Raw genomic sequence first — 15,134 nt, forward strand, 5'->3', positions numbered from 1 at the left:
AACACATACGTATTTTTGCCAAATTTAAATAGTAACCGAAAAGCTGCTATAAGAAAGATAACTGAAAGCATTAAAAACTTGTTTATACCCCAAACAGGGTTTATTAAGTTTGTGAATAAGTGTTTTACTCCCAAAAAGTGGCGTCGAAGACCCCACAAGGTATAGGTATAGCTATATTTTAAACCCGGAAATTGTTAATTTATATTTATTTGGTCATCAATATTTTTCTTTTCACCCTCAAAGTAGTCCCCACCTGATGTAATACACTTATGCCAACCAAAATCATTTGAACAAACTCGCGAGAGATGTTGAACTCTCTTATCATCTCTCTAATACTTGCCGGACGATTTTCAGGCACCACATCCTTCACTTTTCTAATATTTACGTTAATTGAAGATGTCGAAGGTGGTCCAGAACGCGAGATGTTTTCAACTATCTCATGGCCGTCTGTGAAGGCTTGTACCATTCATGGGCTTGTGTGTTTGATAAAACTGAATCGCCGTTGGATAAACAAAATTTTAGACAAATTCTTTGTTAGATATTTTTATCCATTGTAAATATCGCATCGCACTACTGAGGTGTACAGACTTAAGCAGCTGCTGTAAACAAAATGGTTGACAGATCGCGCTCATATTTGGCATACTAATTGAGGACAGGCCTACCAACTTAGCGAAATACCTAATAATTTATATTACCATTTCGGGGCACTTTTTTGTCACAATGTATATATATATTTGATCAGCGTGACGACCTGAGCCATCTCCGTTCGGCAACCATTCCCTCAGAAGACATCGGTTGCCTTATATTATTTTATAGGATCTATAGTGAAAAGGTGGGGACCCTCACCAAACATATTTGGCCAATAATGTTTTTTGTTGTATTCATCTAGTAGAGGGCACTCAAAAAGGCTACACTTACTAAACAATTTGAACGGCTCATCGGCTTCTCAGTGGTTCTACGGACTACAGAAATGACTACTAGCACTTAGTGCCATTTTAAACACAGCACCCGTGGTAATTACCGGCAAGTGTATTGCTGTGAAATGCGATCTAAGGATAGCCGGGTATACCATATGAAGAGGTTCGAACAAGAGCACGACGAAATTCGCTCGGTAATTGTAAGCTTAAAATCAAAGAATGTACATATGTCCTCAGAGAAATAACATCAAGCTACTTCAGACTCGTTTGGGTGCCTGGTCATAGCGAAAACGCTGGCAACTGCAAAGCCGATGAGCTAGCATCAAGGTTGGACACTCTTGCCCCGTTCACATCTCAATGAGACTGATTATCCCAATTGGCTCTTTTGTCCAAAGGTGATCGCAGATGAAAAGCTTGCTGCAATAGTAGGGGTTCTTACTGGACATTATACAACAGACATCCATGAGGTAAGACTAAAAATCTTGACGGACGCAAGTTGTGAAAGTTGTATGAAGAGGGTAAGTTGGAAATATCCAGGTCTTGTCCATTATTCAGCATTTACGAGGCTGGAGTCTCTCGGTAGTCTTACATTCGACATCCCAGGAGACATAGCTAAAACTACCATTAGCAGTCTCAACAAATTTGTGATAGACACTAAGCGCTTTGTCAATTTGCGACAGTTGTATGACCTATTATATAGGAGGTTCGTTTTTTTGGAGAGCGAACAATATTGTGGTGACACGCCGGACTTCCGATAAGATCGCGAAGGTGATAGCAATCGTCTAGCTGCTAATGGATCTAAAATGGCATATGGATATTTAGCTTCAGGGTGAAGAGACGAGTTGAAATCCGGTTGCCTGTCTGAGCATGCGTCCGTCACTCTTCATATAACGGTTCAAAATAGCCGCTGTCACAATTTGATGATGGGCGATACAAAAATTCAAGTCGATACTACCCCAACTCCCATATTTACGTTCCCAGACAAGCTCTCCCAGCAGTGTAGGTGTAGCGTTGTCCTGATGGAAGACGAAGCCCTTTCTGCTGATCACTTTGCTGGGCGTTTTTTTTCCGATGGCTTGCTTCAATCTCATCAGTTGTTGACAGAACAACTCATAGTGGATGATAACCTTTCGAGGCATCAATTCTGGTTTTGACACCATTTGTTGAGCTTCACCACGCTTGAACCATGATCTTTTTCGACCATTATTGTCGTATTTGATCCACTTTTTGTCCTCTGTTACCATTCGCTTCAGAAATGGTTCGATTTCATTTCGTTTTAGCACACAATTCATGCGGTATCCAAACGCCGAACTTCTTTTTGTAGCCAGCCTTTTTTAAATGTTTCAAAACCGTTAGATGATGAATGTTAAGTTCCTTAGCGATGTTATGGCTGCTTTTGTGACGGTTTTGGTCAATCTTTTCCATAATTTCATCGACTTTTTCAACGATAGGTCGATCAGAGCGAGGTGCATCTTTCAAATCGAAATTTCCGGAACGGAAGCGAGCGAACCATTGTTGTCCTACTAAAACTGATACAGCATCTCTCCGTAAACTTCACAAATTTCATTGGTAGCTTGCGTGGCATTCTTCCCTTTTTAATACGCTTTTATTAGCTCCTCTTGTATGTATGTTTGTTATACAAAAATTTCAAAATATAGCGAATTTCTTCATTATTTTCACTCAGTTTCGAACAACTGTAACTTTTTTTCGTCTTTCCCGAATTTTACTTTTTTTGATTAAACGAAGCTTAAAATACGAAAAGACTTTTTCGACTACTCAATATGTGAAATTACTTGGATTCCGATCCTTTGTTTGATGTTTTACACCTTAAAGTAATTCTCTCTCTCTAATTTGTGCAAGTTGCAAGAGTATAAAATGTTTGGTTGCGCCCAAACTTAGCTCTTTCTTACTTATTTTCAAGTTATAGTAGTAATTGTATTTCACTTAATTAATTAATTTGATGTGCTTTAAGAGCGCGCTTTTCAGTTTTTTATATATTTTGATATGTTTATTAATTTCACACTGAGTGCGCCTCTTATAAAATAGTTGATAAGAAAGACCTACTCATTGCAAACACATATCACTTGAAGCTGCCAAGTACAAAAAATAATTAAGTACTGCTGATTAAATAACGTGATTGCCACTTGTAAGTAGTTAAATATTTACTCGAATATGTAAGCTAGAGAGGGTCCATACAAGGAGCTAAAAAAACGAAAAAAACGAGGTTTAAAAAATCGGAATAAGCGATTGTATGAGAGGTATGTGATATAGTTGTCCGATCTGACCGATTCCGAGAAATGATCAATAGGATAACTGAATAATTACGGAGGTGCATTTCGAATAAATTTCAGACGGATATCTCCAAATTATACACTTTTTTTAATCCAAAAAAATTTGCCTCAAAAATCGTTGACTCGAAACCGACTTTAGACCAATAGTCCTTAGATAAAGTTGTATGGAATGAACCGTAAAACATTTCCCTCATACGCGATTTTATAGAAAAAAAATCGAACTGCTTGAATATAATTATCGCTGGAGGTGCTTATCGCTACTCTATAATTCCTCACACAAATAATTTCGCACAAATATTTGGAAGCTTTTAAGCATATTATTGAGCGCACAAACACTTGATTGCGGTGCAACAAACATTTATTGGCAAGCCAAACATATTACAAATATATACTACATATGCACATTGCAGCTAAGGGGATTGGTACACGAAAATCACAAAAGCAAATTACTAAGGCATTTAACTACGTAGAACTCAAGTGAAACATAGTATGTACAAGCGAACTAAAGAAAACTCGAGCTTAGTAGTGCTGATATTGCTCCTCCTCGCCATGGTATTGGCCATCATCCTGTGGATTGTTCAAGCGCTGCGCCTCGAGTTCGGCGCGCATGCGCGCATGTTCCGCAGCAATGCGCTCAAATTCACTCAGATGCTTGTGTGTGGCATAGGCGACAGCCTCGGTGTTGCGCGGCCCAGCGGCATAGGCAGCCTAATTTGCATTCAAAATGCAAAATAAATAACATTTTTTGAATAAATTTTGAATAATGAAAAATAAAATTTAATTAGGCAGCTAGTCGTGCACGCTATTGACATTGCCGTCATAAGAAAACAACGCTGCAACTGCACAACTAGGCACGACTTGCAGCACATCGCCAATAATAGGCGTGCCAAACTTACATTCGGTGCGCCGTTCACCCCCTCGGCGGCATGTTCTTGCGCAATGCGATTGTAGAGCGCAAAATGCTTGCGCTTCGCCTGTTTCACCGCCTCGGTGTCCTCCTGTTCGTGACTCAATTGCGGATGGAAACCATGCTCATCGGCCACATATTGCACGGTGCGCAATTGATTCTTCGGATCCACATAGGAGAAGGCGCCACGTACCACACCCGTGCCGTCGGAGACCTCGGTATGTTGGCGATCCACATGACCTGGCGCACGGCCAGCCTGATAGCTGAAGACATACGGATTGGGTGGCCCTGGCTGTGGTGTTGTTGTGGTGTAGCCGCCCTGGTGTAGAATGTGCGAGACATCGGCGCGTGCGCAAGCGAGCACGACAGCAACGACGACCTTTTTTCGTTGTTATTTTTCGTGCGAAATGGAAAATATTAAAACAAAAATATGAAAATGCAAATTAGTTTACTTGCGCATGCGTGGAATTGCAGTTATTTATGTATATTTGTTTGCTTTATGAGGAAATTTTAAGTTATTACGGCGCAAGAGTCTCACCAGCTTAATAAACAATTTCATTATGGCGCACAGTAAATTGATTTTTCTGCTACACAAAAGTTAAAGTTCGCGAAGTTTGTAAGATTTTCGTTATTTCTTTATGCAATCGGCGATAATTTCTACTTTGACAACGCGTAAGCTTGCTGACAAGTTGTGTACGTCTGCAAATGTTGTACGCTACTAAAAACTCGCCTTAATAAACACTCGCTTAAGCTTAATAACAGCGACGAAATCACACTAGCAAAACAAGAAAATGAAATACGAAATTTTGCTTATTTTTTTGAAGTTCGGAAAACCGGTATTTTGTAGCTTTGTAACGGATTTGTACAACAGATTCACTACTTCTGCATGTTTTACTCATATACATATATTTGTATCTCCGTACATATGTCCAACAAAGAAACGTCACCAGCTCAGTAAAGCACCTTTGCTTTGAAGCTTCGAAGCTGTAGTTAGACTCATATTAACATTGATTGATTGAAGCTTTTGCCAAGCACGATGAGCCGTTTAAGTAGTATTATAGCAGCACATGAGTTTTCAGGTTCGCCTCAACGCTCTGTGACTTAGCGTCTAAGTCAATGCGAAGATGCTGCGAAACTTGTTTTGTTCATTCAAAATTTTAATTTCACACTTTACAGATTACGTTTTAAAAAATGCGATAATAAATGTCGAATGTTATGTTTCGTTCTTTCGGTATATTTATGCCTCGTAATCATTTAATAAATTTTTCAGTTTATTGTTTATTTTATTTATGACAATATACATATAATTAACTTAGTATGAATGAGTCATTCCGGTGAGTGTTCGAGAATAAACAATTTTGTAACAAAAACAATAAAAATGTTAGAATGTTTCTTTATAGGTTCTTCTACAAAGTTGAGAAAATTAGTTTATGACGCTGTTTAACCCTTGTTTTTTGATTTACTTCATCAAACCGGAAGACACTTGAACAACTCAGCTCTATAGTACTAAAATAAAGACACTCAGCAAATTAGGTCTATAGTACTAAAGCTCGACAAGCACTAAAACTCGTAAAGAACTCAAACTACTCAAGCACAAGAACTCCTAAGACGCAAGAACGTATAAAGCACAACAACGCCTAAAGCATTAAAACTCCTAAAATAACAATAACTTCTAAAACACTAAAACTCCTAAAGCACAAGAACACCTAAAGCACTAATACTCCTAAATCACATGATTTCTTAAACTACTAAAGCTTTAAAGCTGTTAAAGTTTTTAAGCACCGAAAGTTTTACTGCTTTTCCTAAATCACTGAAACTCCTAAAGCCCATGACTTGCTGTAGTACTAAAGCTTTTAGGGCTTAAAGCTCCTAATTTTTAAAGCTGTGCAGGTTTTACTGCGCAAAATCTTGTAAAGTAATAAAACAACTAAAGCTTTAAATATCATACAATATCAAAACTTAATAAGTACGAAAGCTTTTCGTACATTAAAGCTTCGAAGACAGTAAAATTAGTAAATTACTAAATAGCTGAAAGTACAAAATTACTCAATACAGCATCTTTTAAGCTTTGAAACTTCTAAAATAATAAAACAGCTTTCAATTTAACTATTTGATGTAACAAAGCTTATTAAGCACGAAAACTCTTCCTACATGAAAGCTCCGAAGAAAGCAAATTTTATAAATTACTGAAGCACTGAGAGCACAAATTCATTTTAAGACTTATTAAAGACGAAAGCTATTCAAACATTAAAGCTCCGAGGGCAGCAAGAGCTATGGTTTTTTGTTAATTAAAAAGGTAGTCGGATAGGTGCCGCACCCCAGGCTGCCGCACTTAGGTCAAATTAAGCCCATTAAGCCTTATCCAGCAACTCTGTAGATTCGTTAAAAGTCCTGATTCTTTTCCAACCTAAGCCTTATCCAGCAACTTCATAGATTTGGTAAAGGACCCGATTCTTTTCCACCCCAGTTACCTAACGTCTTTTAAATTAGAATATGAGAAGCGGTAGAATATATCACTTCTCATCCAGCTGAGTGCGGGGCAATTGCATAGATAATGTTCCACCGTTTCATCATTCTTCATGCATGCCCTGCAATCCCCCGGATACATTATTCCCATTTTCGCAAAAGTTATAAATTAGGAAAGCACTGAATGCGCAACAGCTCTTAAAGCAGCATTAAGTCGCTAAAAACTTTAAAGCTCTTAAGACACTAAAGCTCTCAAAACACTAAGTATCCGAAGTCACAAAAGCTCTTACGCATTAAGACGCCCAAGAAAGCTCTAAAGGCCCCCATAAAGCTCTTTAGACTGAATTATTGATATACGGGTTTTAAGTTTTACAGCAAAAAGTTCAGTTAAATTGTTTTAAAATTTTTAATTCAATGTTAAAAATACTTGGTATCGGTTCTTTAGATTACGTAAATGGTCAAATGAGCTAAGAAATAGAATACTTTGTAGATATGGCCAGTTTCGAAAACTCTTAGATGAATTTCTTAACTGATTTTACTAATTTATCCTACAAATGTGTTACCAGAGATAAATAGCATCCCTGCATTTGCTCTAACCTAAACTAGCATTCTCTCAAATACCACTTGGTCCATTCTTTCAGTTTCAAGTACTCAAAAAGTTTATAGAGAAAAGCTTTTAGATCATCCAGCGCAATTTGGGCATGATCACATGAAATAAATGCAAAAGTAAATCCGTTATGTCAGCTGAATATTATGAAAAACTAACCCTCTTTCAATTAAGTTCTCTTCTTAAACTCACTTCTTACAAATTACATTCGTTCATCGGCTTGGTCTCGCGCGAATGCACATAAGAATGGAAATGGAAATTGTATCGCTGCGATCACTTTCAGTGACACCAAAGTAAATTGGTATATTTGTAGAGTATTTGTAATTCTTCTGCAATTACTAAGAATTTTGTATTCTTTAAGAAACAAGAAATTCTTGTATGTAATTTTATCTCTCGTTTTAGCATCAAAAATTTTGTAACACTTGTAATATTAGTGAACATTTTAAAGAAGCCATAATATTTAGACAAGTGTAATTCAATACTGAGGTCAGGGTAATGCAAAGTAATCTTAAATACCCACGTGCTGTTTAGGCTTAGCGTCAGCAGGTTGTTCACCTTTCACACATAAGACGATCAATGCGCTGAATTTAACGCTTAATATCACACACACGTTAAAATTGTCGTTAATATTTGTATTTTATCGGCTTAAAGTTGTTACAACAACAAAGAAATAATTATTTAATTATATCTGAGATGATCTTATCTTTCGTGACATTCAATTAATTGAAGAAAAATCTTTGAGCTCAGTCAACAGATCTAAAGAGAAATGCTTAGTTTTTCGTGTTTGGCTCCTCGAAGCGCCTACAGCGAACCAGTTCTTTGCTTCCAAATATTTCGTTGCTTGCGAAAGAAACATCCAACCACCAACTTCTAACGCATTCATTACATTCTGAATTCCAGAGTCTAGCTTAAAGGGTATGGCACTAGCTTCTACGATAAGTAATGTTATTAATAGATAAAAGTCCAGGCCTATAGTGAAATATTTCTCCCAAACTTCCAAAGCTTCGCATTCTCGTCGTTAGCTCTCCGACATATATAGAACGAAGTCACTTCAGTTTTTGAAATTCTCTATCCAATTTACAAAAAAAGTCTTAGCAGCCAGGTATCTTCGCAAGTACCGAGAAATCACTTGTTCATGAGTAAACCAAATATGCTCAGACGATCCCAAAATGTCCCTATGTTGAGTAGTACCACTCCCAGAACAGAGTTCCATAAAGAAAGTATCGAAAAGCATAATAAAAGGAAGCTGTGGTTTCTGAAGACAACTCACTAATGGATTGGGTATGAAACCAAAATTATGGAGTCTGAACTTACGGTTCGGAGTAGAACTTGACTCTGAGGTCTACTTGTATCAAAGTCTCCACTCGAAATGCTTAACTTTTAACTGTTATTTTCAGAGATAAATTACTCAAAAGGCCAGATCTGCTATGTTTCATAAATAACTCAATAACTTTGTATAGTCCGATTTATAGTATATATATGTATATTTAAATTAATGACCACTACCCTATTTAATCGTTAAATATATAGGAAGATTTATATTATCAACATTTCTAATTAATTAATTTTTTTTTTATTTTTGCTAAGCGGTTAAAGGTTATCAATTTCGGCATAGAGAGAGAGATGCTTTTCTGTTTTGTCCAATTATACATATAAATCTACACATTAGGGTGGGTGGGTAGATAAAACAAATCGTCTATAGTTTCATACTTAACAATTTAAACGATTTATATACAGAGTCTTAAATAATAATATAAGTTGAGATCTAGACTGAAGATGTCTTGTAGTAAATATTTATTTAACCCTTTTGAGACTCAAAAATTAAATTTTTATACCCTGAATAAAGTATTTTTGATTGTACATACCTCTTTCCCCCAAGAAGCTGCTTAGTTTTCGTAGCCGCCAATATCAGTCCAATATAAGATATAGCTGTCATACGAACTGTTCGGTCAAAATAGAGATATCTTCAAGAAATTCGGCATGGATTATTGCCTAAGACTTAAACTTGTGATGGTGCAATCTCTGAAGAAAGTTTTCAGATCGGATGACTATAGCACATAACCATACAAACTGACTGATCAAAATCAAGTTCATTCATTATTGGATAATATACGGCCGAATAGACCACGTTCGCAGCAGCTCGGACTGACGTATGGAACGACTTGGCGCATTATACGTCAAGATCTTAAATTCAAAGCATACAAAATACTGCTTACTATATGCTAGAACTGAAGCCACTCGACCAACTCAAGCGGCATCGCTTCGCTCTATGGGCTCTTGAAGAGTGCCAAGAATACCCCATGTTCTCGAGCCAAATATCGTTCAGCGATGAGGCCCATTTCTGGCCCAATGGATAATTAAACAAGCAAAATTACCGCATTTGTGACGAAAAGCAAACTGAAGAGATTGAAGACCTGCCATTTCATGTAGAAATTCAACCAACGTTTCTCACCCATCGCATTAATCAATGGTTTTATTGAGAGAACTCTTCGCTAAGCGCGTTCACCAAGATCGTGTAATATCACACCGTTATACCTTTTTCCTGTGGGTATATGTAAGGTCTAAAGTCTATGCGGACAATTTCGCTTCAATTCAGGACTTGGAGCAAAACATCACTCGTGTCATTCGCCGGTTACCAGTCGAAATGTTCGAACGAGTTATCGAAAATTGAACTCAATGGATGGACTAACGAGACGTAGCCGCGGTCAACATTTGAAAGAGATAATCTTGAAAAAATATATACCAAAGAATATTTTTTCGAATAATAGTAAACATTCCCCATCAAATTTGAAGTTTCTGTGTGAGTAGGGAACCAAAAGTTTACGTTTTGACTTGTTTTTTGTTCCTAATGCCCAAAATAGACAAATCATGTAAGTTTAGTTAATTAATTAGAAGGGTTAAAATATTAAATTTGCATTTCTATATGTAAGGACCACCCTATTCATTTCATTATTATTATAAAAATAAAAGATTTTAAAAAATTTAAAACCGTATACTTAAGAACTGCCCTAATCTAAGTACATCAGAGATTTTTATGCAAACAATTGCTTGCAAAATAGATGTTTATTCATGGACACAAGTACCACCTTAATGTATATACCTACATATGTGAAGATATATCACAAAGAAGCTTCTTTAAGCGCACATAAGTCATGTAAGAATGCTCATAATTAGCGAATATTCCCCGAAGTGATGGGGTTTTTCCTGAATCTATTCAATAAGCAAAACAAGATCGCTCATTGCGGATGAGCAATGTTTAGGTAAAGCTCTATGTTAATTGAAAGTGTTCAGTTGTGCAAAGCCGTTTAGGGTACTTGCAAGCAATCTAAATATTTAATTCAAGTTAAAGTGGCGTGTGTTCCGAGCTGAGCGTTACGTGTGTCTATAGTCTGAAGATAAAACAAAATGCCGTTACTACGAGTGTGTTTTTTTGTGCTTTCGCTATATTTACTGCTGATAAGTGTGAATGGTGAGCAAAAATATCAAATAAAAATAATTAAAAGTATAAATTAGTAAACTATTATATAAGTGTACAGATATAATTACTCACTGCGCTTTCTTTATAATATTGACTTATCATTTTTCTATTATAAATATTTATACAACAACTTAATATACCCCACCAGCCAATTGTGATGTGTTTGGCACGATACTGAAAAAGGGTGAAACTAAGGCGGTAGCTGGTAAATGCAGCCAAATCGTCTGTAAAGGCGCCAGCTATGACGATTTCGAAGTTAAAGCGTAAGCGATTTTAAAAAGTATGATTTTTATATACTGAACTATATCTGGTTATTCAATATATTTTAGCTGCCCCAACGCTTATGCGCCCAAAAATTGTAATTTCGTACCGGCGGATCTGAGTAAACCCTATCCACAGTGCTGCCCACATTGGAAATGCTAGAGGAATTGTATACAAACTAATTAAAAATTAAACAAAATCTATAAGAAAAAGTATCATATATACATATATAAAACATTATTTATATACTCAACATGAATATTAATTTATAACGGATGGTTTTTTGGTGTTTTGAATTGTACTAGAGGCAAAGCTGTCAAATTAGCTGTCAACGAAAATTAAAGCTTTTGACATGTCAGTACAGTATACTTTGATTATGTGAAGACTTATACTGAAACAACGCGTGAAAGTCGCATAAACTTTATACCACCGCCCGTGCTCTATGGCGAAAACTTGTAACTATATTTTTACCATCAAACCATTTTTAGCGATGAGGCAGTTTTCAGGCTTGGCGGGATTTTTCGTTACTGGCGTAGGCACCGCCCGCGTGGTTATGGCCGTGTTAACAGCAATTCTCTCCAAAGAATCAAAAATCTTCCGCAAAAACTTTCCCTCGAAATCTCCTAATGCCGGCTCATCAAATGTTAGCATTGGTCATGGCTCCGTACTTCATAACAGCAAAGTAATGAATCTTCTTCTGCTTGGTTGGCGTAGACACCGCTTACAGCGCGCCAGTCGTGCTTCCTCTTCAATATTTAGTGCCAATTGACAATTCCAAGCGCAGCCAGGTCTTCTCCACCTGGTCTTTCCAACAGAATGGAGGTCTTCCTCTGCTTCCCCCGGCGAGTACTGCGTTGAACACTCTCAAAGGCGGAGTGTTTTCATCCATTCATACGACATGGCCTAGCCAGCGTATGTCAATGAAGTCCTATATCGGTCCATCGAATGCGGTATTCGCCGTGGCCAGAACCTTTCTTTCGAAAACTCGTTACGTGAACTAATCAGATGTTGTCAGCATACATGCCTCTGCACCATTTAGCGGGACGGGAATAATGAGTGACTTATAGAGTTTGATTTCTATTCGTCGAGAGAGGACTTTACTTCCCAATTGCCTGCTCAGTTCGAAGTAGCAACTGTTGCCAAGAGTTATGCTGCGCTGGATTTCGAGGCTGACATTGTTGTTGCTGTTAATACTGGTTCCAAGATATACGAAATTTTGTACAACTTCTAAGTTATGACTGTCAACAGTGTCGCTCATGCGGACTGGTCCCTCGGGAAGTATCGTGGTAGTTGTGGTTAAACCCCAAAGGCGGCAAGAATTGACAGTTTGTCTGTGGAGTCTGACTGTGGAGTTGTATTGCAACTGGGTGCCGGACCCAAAGTACGGCAGAGGTTTTAGGTGGTTCTCGAACCCTATCAAGGTGGTTAAGTTAACCATGGTTCTAATAGTCACCCTATAAATGTTTTCATTAAAAATCTCAACACAAATCTACATATCTCAAACTTATTGAGAATAACTTTTGGGTAAACAAACTATTACATGTACAAATGGCACCTTTAATAATTGCTACACTGGGCGTCATATAAATGTTAACGTTACAAATATAAATTTCGGAAATTCGGAAGACGTCTCAGTCAACATAAATGAACTTATGATCTTTGGTATTAAACATACTTTTGAATTTCAAAAAAAAATCGGGCCTTCTCAGATGAGGCCCGATTTCGGCTTAATGACTTCGTAAAAAAAGACATTGACGCTATTATCGGCCTTATTTCCTTCGAAATGTGGCAGGAAATGGCGTTTTCATCAATAACGAGTCTTGTAACAGGATGTCGGCCGACTTTTTTCCAGAATTTGATGAAATCGGGAGAACGATCTCTACTTCCACCAAGACGGTGCGCCGTCTCATAATTCACGTCATAACATGGACACATTGTTTGCAAAGTTTGGCGACTCGTTAACTTCGAGAAATGCCCCAGTCGAATGACTGCCAAGATCATGTAATTTAACGCCTCTACATTATTTTCTCTGATGGTATATTAAATCAAAGGTTTACGCCAAGTTCCAAGAAGATCCGTTATTTTCGAACCAAATTTTGTTCAGCTTCTATCTCGATTAGTTATATTTGATACATATAGTACAACCGTTAGGTGAACAAAACTATTATACTCTGCAACAACATGTTGCAAGAGAATACAAACTGTACACTTTCTTGTGATCACCAGTGTATACCCCCTTACCCATTAAGAATTATAAAAAAAGCTTATATACTCATTCACACAGTACACAGTTGGCATCTCGCTCTCTCGATTCGTTAGCGCTAACAACTCATAGGTATGCTAGAGCAAAAATACCTTCGAGCAATTCAATTATAATGGAGCGTTGGTCGAAACGTGTTGCTGTGGTCACCGGGGCCAGCTCCGGCATTGGCGCCGTTATTGCAAAATATCTCGCTAATAACGGTATGGTGACTGTGGGCTTGGCGCCACGCATAGAACGTATCGAATCACTGCGCGATGAAGTGGAAGACGAAGCAAAGGAACGCATACATGCACTTAAATGTGATGTCACCGATGAACAGCAAGTTGTGCGAGCCTTTGCAGAGATTGAGAGCTCATATGGCCCCATTGCTGTTTTGGTCAACAATGCGGGTGTTGCACACACCAGCACGACACTGCTGCAGCCTAAAAATCTACAAGATATACGTGATGTTATCGAAACCAATATTCTTGGCGTGATCATATGCACTCGTGAGGCATTCCGTTCGATGAAGACGCAGGGCGATGACGGACATGTCTTTTTGATTAATAGTGTCTGTGGTCACAAGGTGCCGATGTTTCCGAATACCACAGTTAATGTTTATCCGCCTTCAAAATTCGCAATCACCGCCTTAACTGAGGTCTATCGACAGGAATTCCTGGATCAGCAAACAAAAGTGAAAATAACGGTGAGTTGAGTACGCGCTGATTGCGTTCCGTACTTTGTGTGTACATATATCAAATACGAGTATTTACATATATGCATATGTATTTTAGAGTATCAGCCCTGGCTTGGTGAAAACGGAGATTCACGTTGATGAAACTCGTGAGGCGCTAGCGAGTATGCCCTATCTCAAATCGGAGGATATTGCTGATGCCTTGATCTATTGTCTACAGACTCCACCAAATGTGCAAGTCCATGAGCTGACCATTAAACCAATTGGCGAAACAATTTGAACTATAATTTCATTGAAAGAATAAAAGTTAACTGAACACTATAAGGCGTTCAACCGAAAATCGACAGAAAATCCAATGATTCGACTATGTAAGTCTGGAGTTCATACCTAAATGAATGGGTGCCGCTACGTAGTTTATGGGAAGTAGTTACACTTCAGGATGCGAGCGCTTGACGTGAGTTTCAATAGGTTCTGCGGCCTCACTATCGATACCACTTTCAGTGTCTCATATTCTGGGACCCTCCCATTGTTTTAAGCATTGCTTTTCTAGTGCGTGACAATTGAACAAGAAAGGCTCCATTTTTTCCCCTGATGCCTTGCTGTGTTCAGTGAGTATTCCAATCATGTTCCTTCATCATGTATACTAAGAGTGAAGAGTGTATTTTTGATCCCGATAGGATCGTTCCATAGATTGTTAACCTTCCTTACCATGCTCTTGTCCAGATCGTCGATAAGATAATTATTGAATGACAGCAATTGATCACTCTTGGCAATCGCGTCCACTATCTCATTGCCATCGATGCCTTTGTTACCTGACATCCAGCTGAAGTAAAGTCGCTTGTTCCTGACGTCCCTTTCAAAACACTTCTAGCCAACATGCGAGCCGAGGTTACTGCGTCGATTGACTGTCAATGCAGATATTAAGTGTTGTCTGCTGATGCATTATAGGCTAGCTCCATTGTATATTTTAACTTACTACCATAACTTCGAGTAGAATTAGAAGCTTTATCAAAAAAAATACATAAGATGAAGCTAGTTAACGACTTAACGACTCAACAAGTTCAACCCCGGAGGGTTCGGAAGCTAATAGTTTCTTCTCACCATTACCATTTGATTTTAGTTTCGGCATAACGGTGACATTGTTTCCAACATTTCAGCATAGAACTTTTGAGAGGTTTGTTTAACCAGAAACGCAAATTTAAACATTTGGACCCCAAACCGGTACCCGGCGGTACTGACAATAGGGTTCATTCAAAGTTATCGAGGGCTCC

General features: G+C 38.0%; 2 protein-coding genes across 2 annotated transcripts; one reads left to right on the forward strand and one right to left on the reverse strand.

Annotated features, from left to right (window-relative positions):
* Window positions 1–3,505: 3,505 nt before the first annotated feature.
* LOC120772695 (cuticle protein 16.8) lies at window positions 3,506–5,217 on the reverse strand. Its single transcript, XM_040101435.1, has 3 exons — window positions 4,654–5,217; window positions 4,105–4,494; window positions 3,506–3,916 (listed from the first exon to the last, which is right to left on the reverse strand). Exons 1-3 carry the CDS (start codon window positions 4,672–4,674, stop codon window positions 3,728–3,730), a joined length of 600 nt encoding a protein of 199 aa, XP_039957369.1. The 5' UTR covers window positions 4,675–5,217; the 3' UTR covers window positions 3,506–3,727.
* An 8,070-nt stretch (window positions 5,218–13,287) lies between these two features.
* Window positions 13,288–14,219, forward strand: LOC120771150 (farnesol dehydrogenase-like). The gene is made up of 2 exons (XM_040099020.1): window positions 13,288–13,875; window positions 13,964–14,219. The coding sequence occupies exons 1-2, from the start codon at window positions 13,303–13,305 to the stop codon at window positions 14,141–14,143; spliced, it is 753 nt and encodes a 250-aa protein (XP_039954954.1). The 5' UTR covers window positions 13,288–13,302; the 3' UTR covers window positions 14,144–14,219.
* Window positions 14,220–15,134: the final 915 nt, after the last annotated feature.

The sequence above is a fragment of the Bactrocera tryoni genome, chromosome 3 (assembly GCF_016617805.1).
Source record: "Bactrocera tryoni isolate S06 chromosome 3, CSIRO_BtryS06_freeze2, whole genome shotgun sequence".
Lineage (NCBI taxonomy): Eukaryota > Metazoa > Arthropoda > Insecta > Diptera > Tephritidae > Bactrocera > Bactrocera tryoni.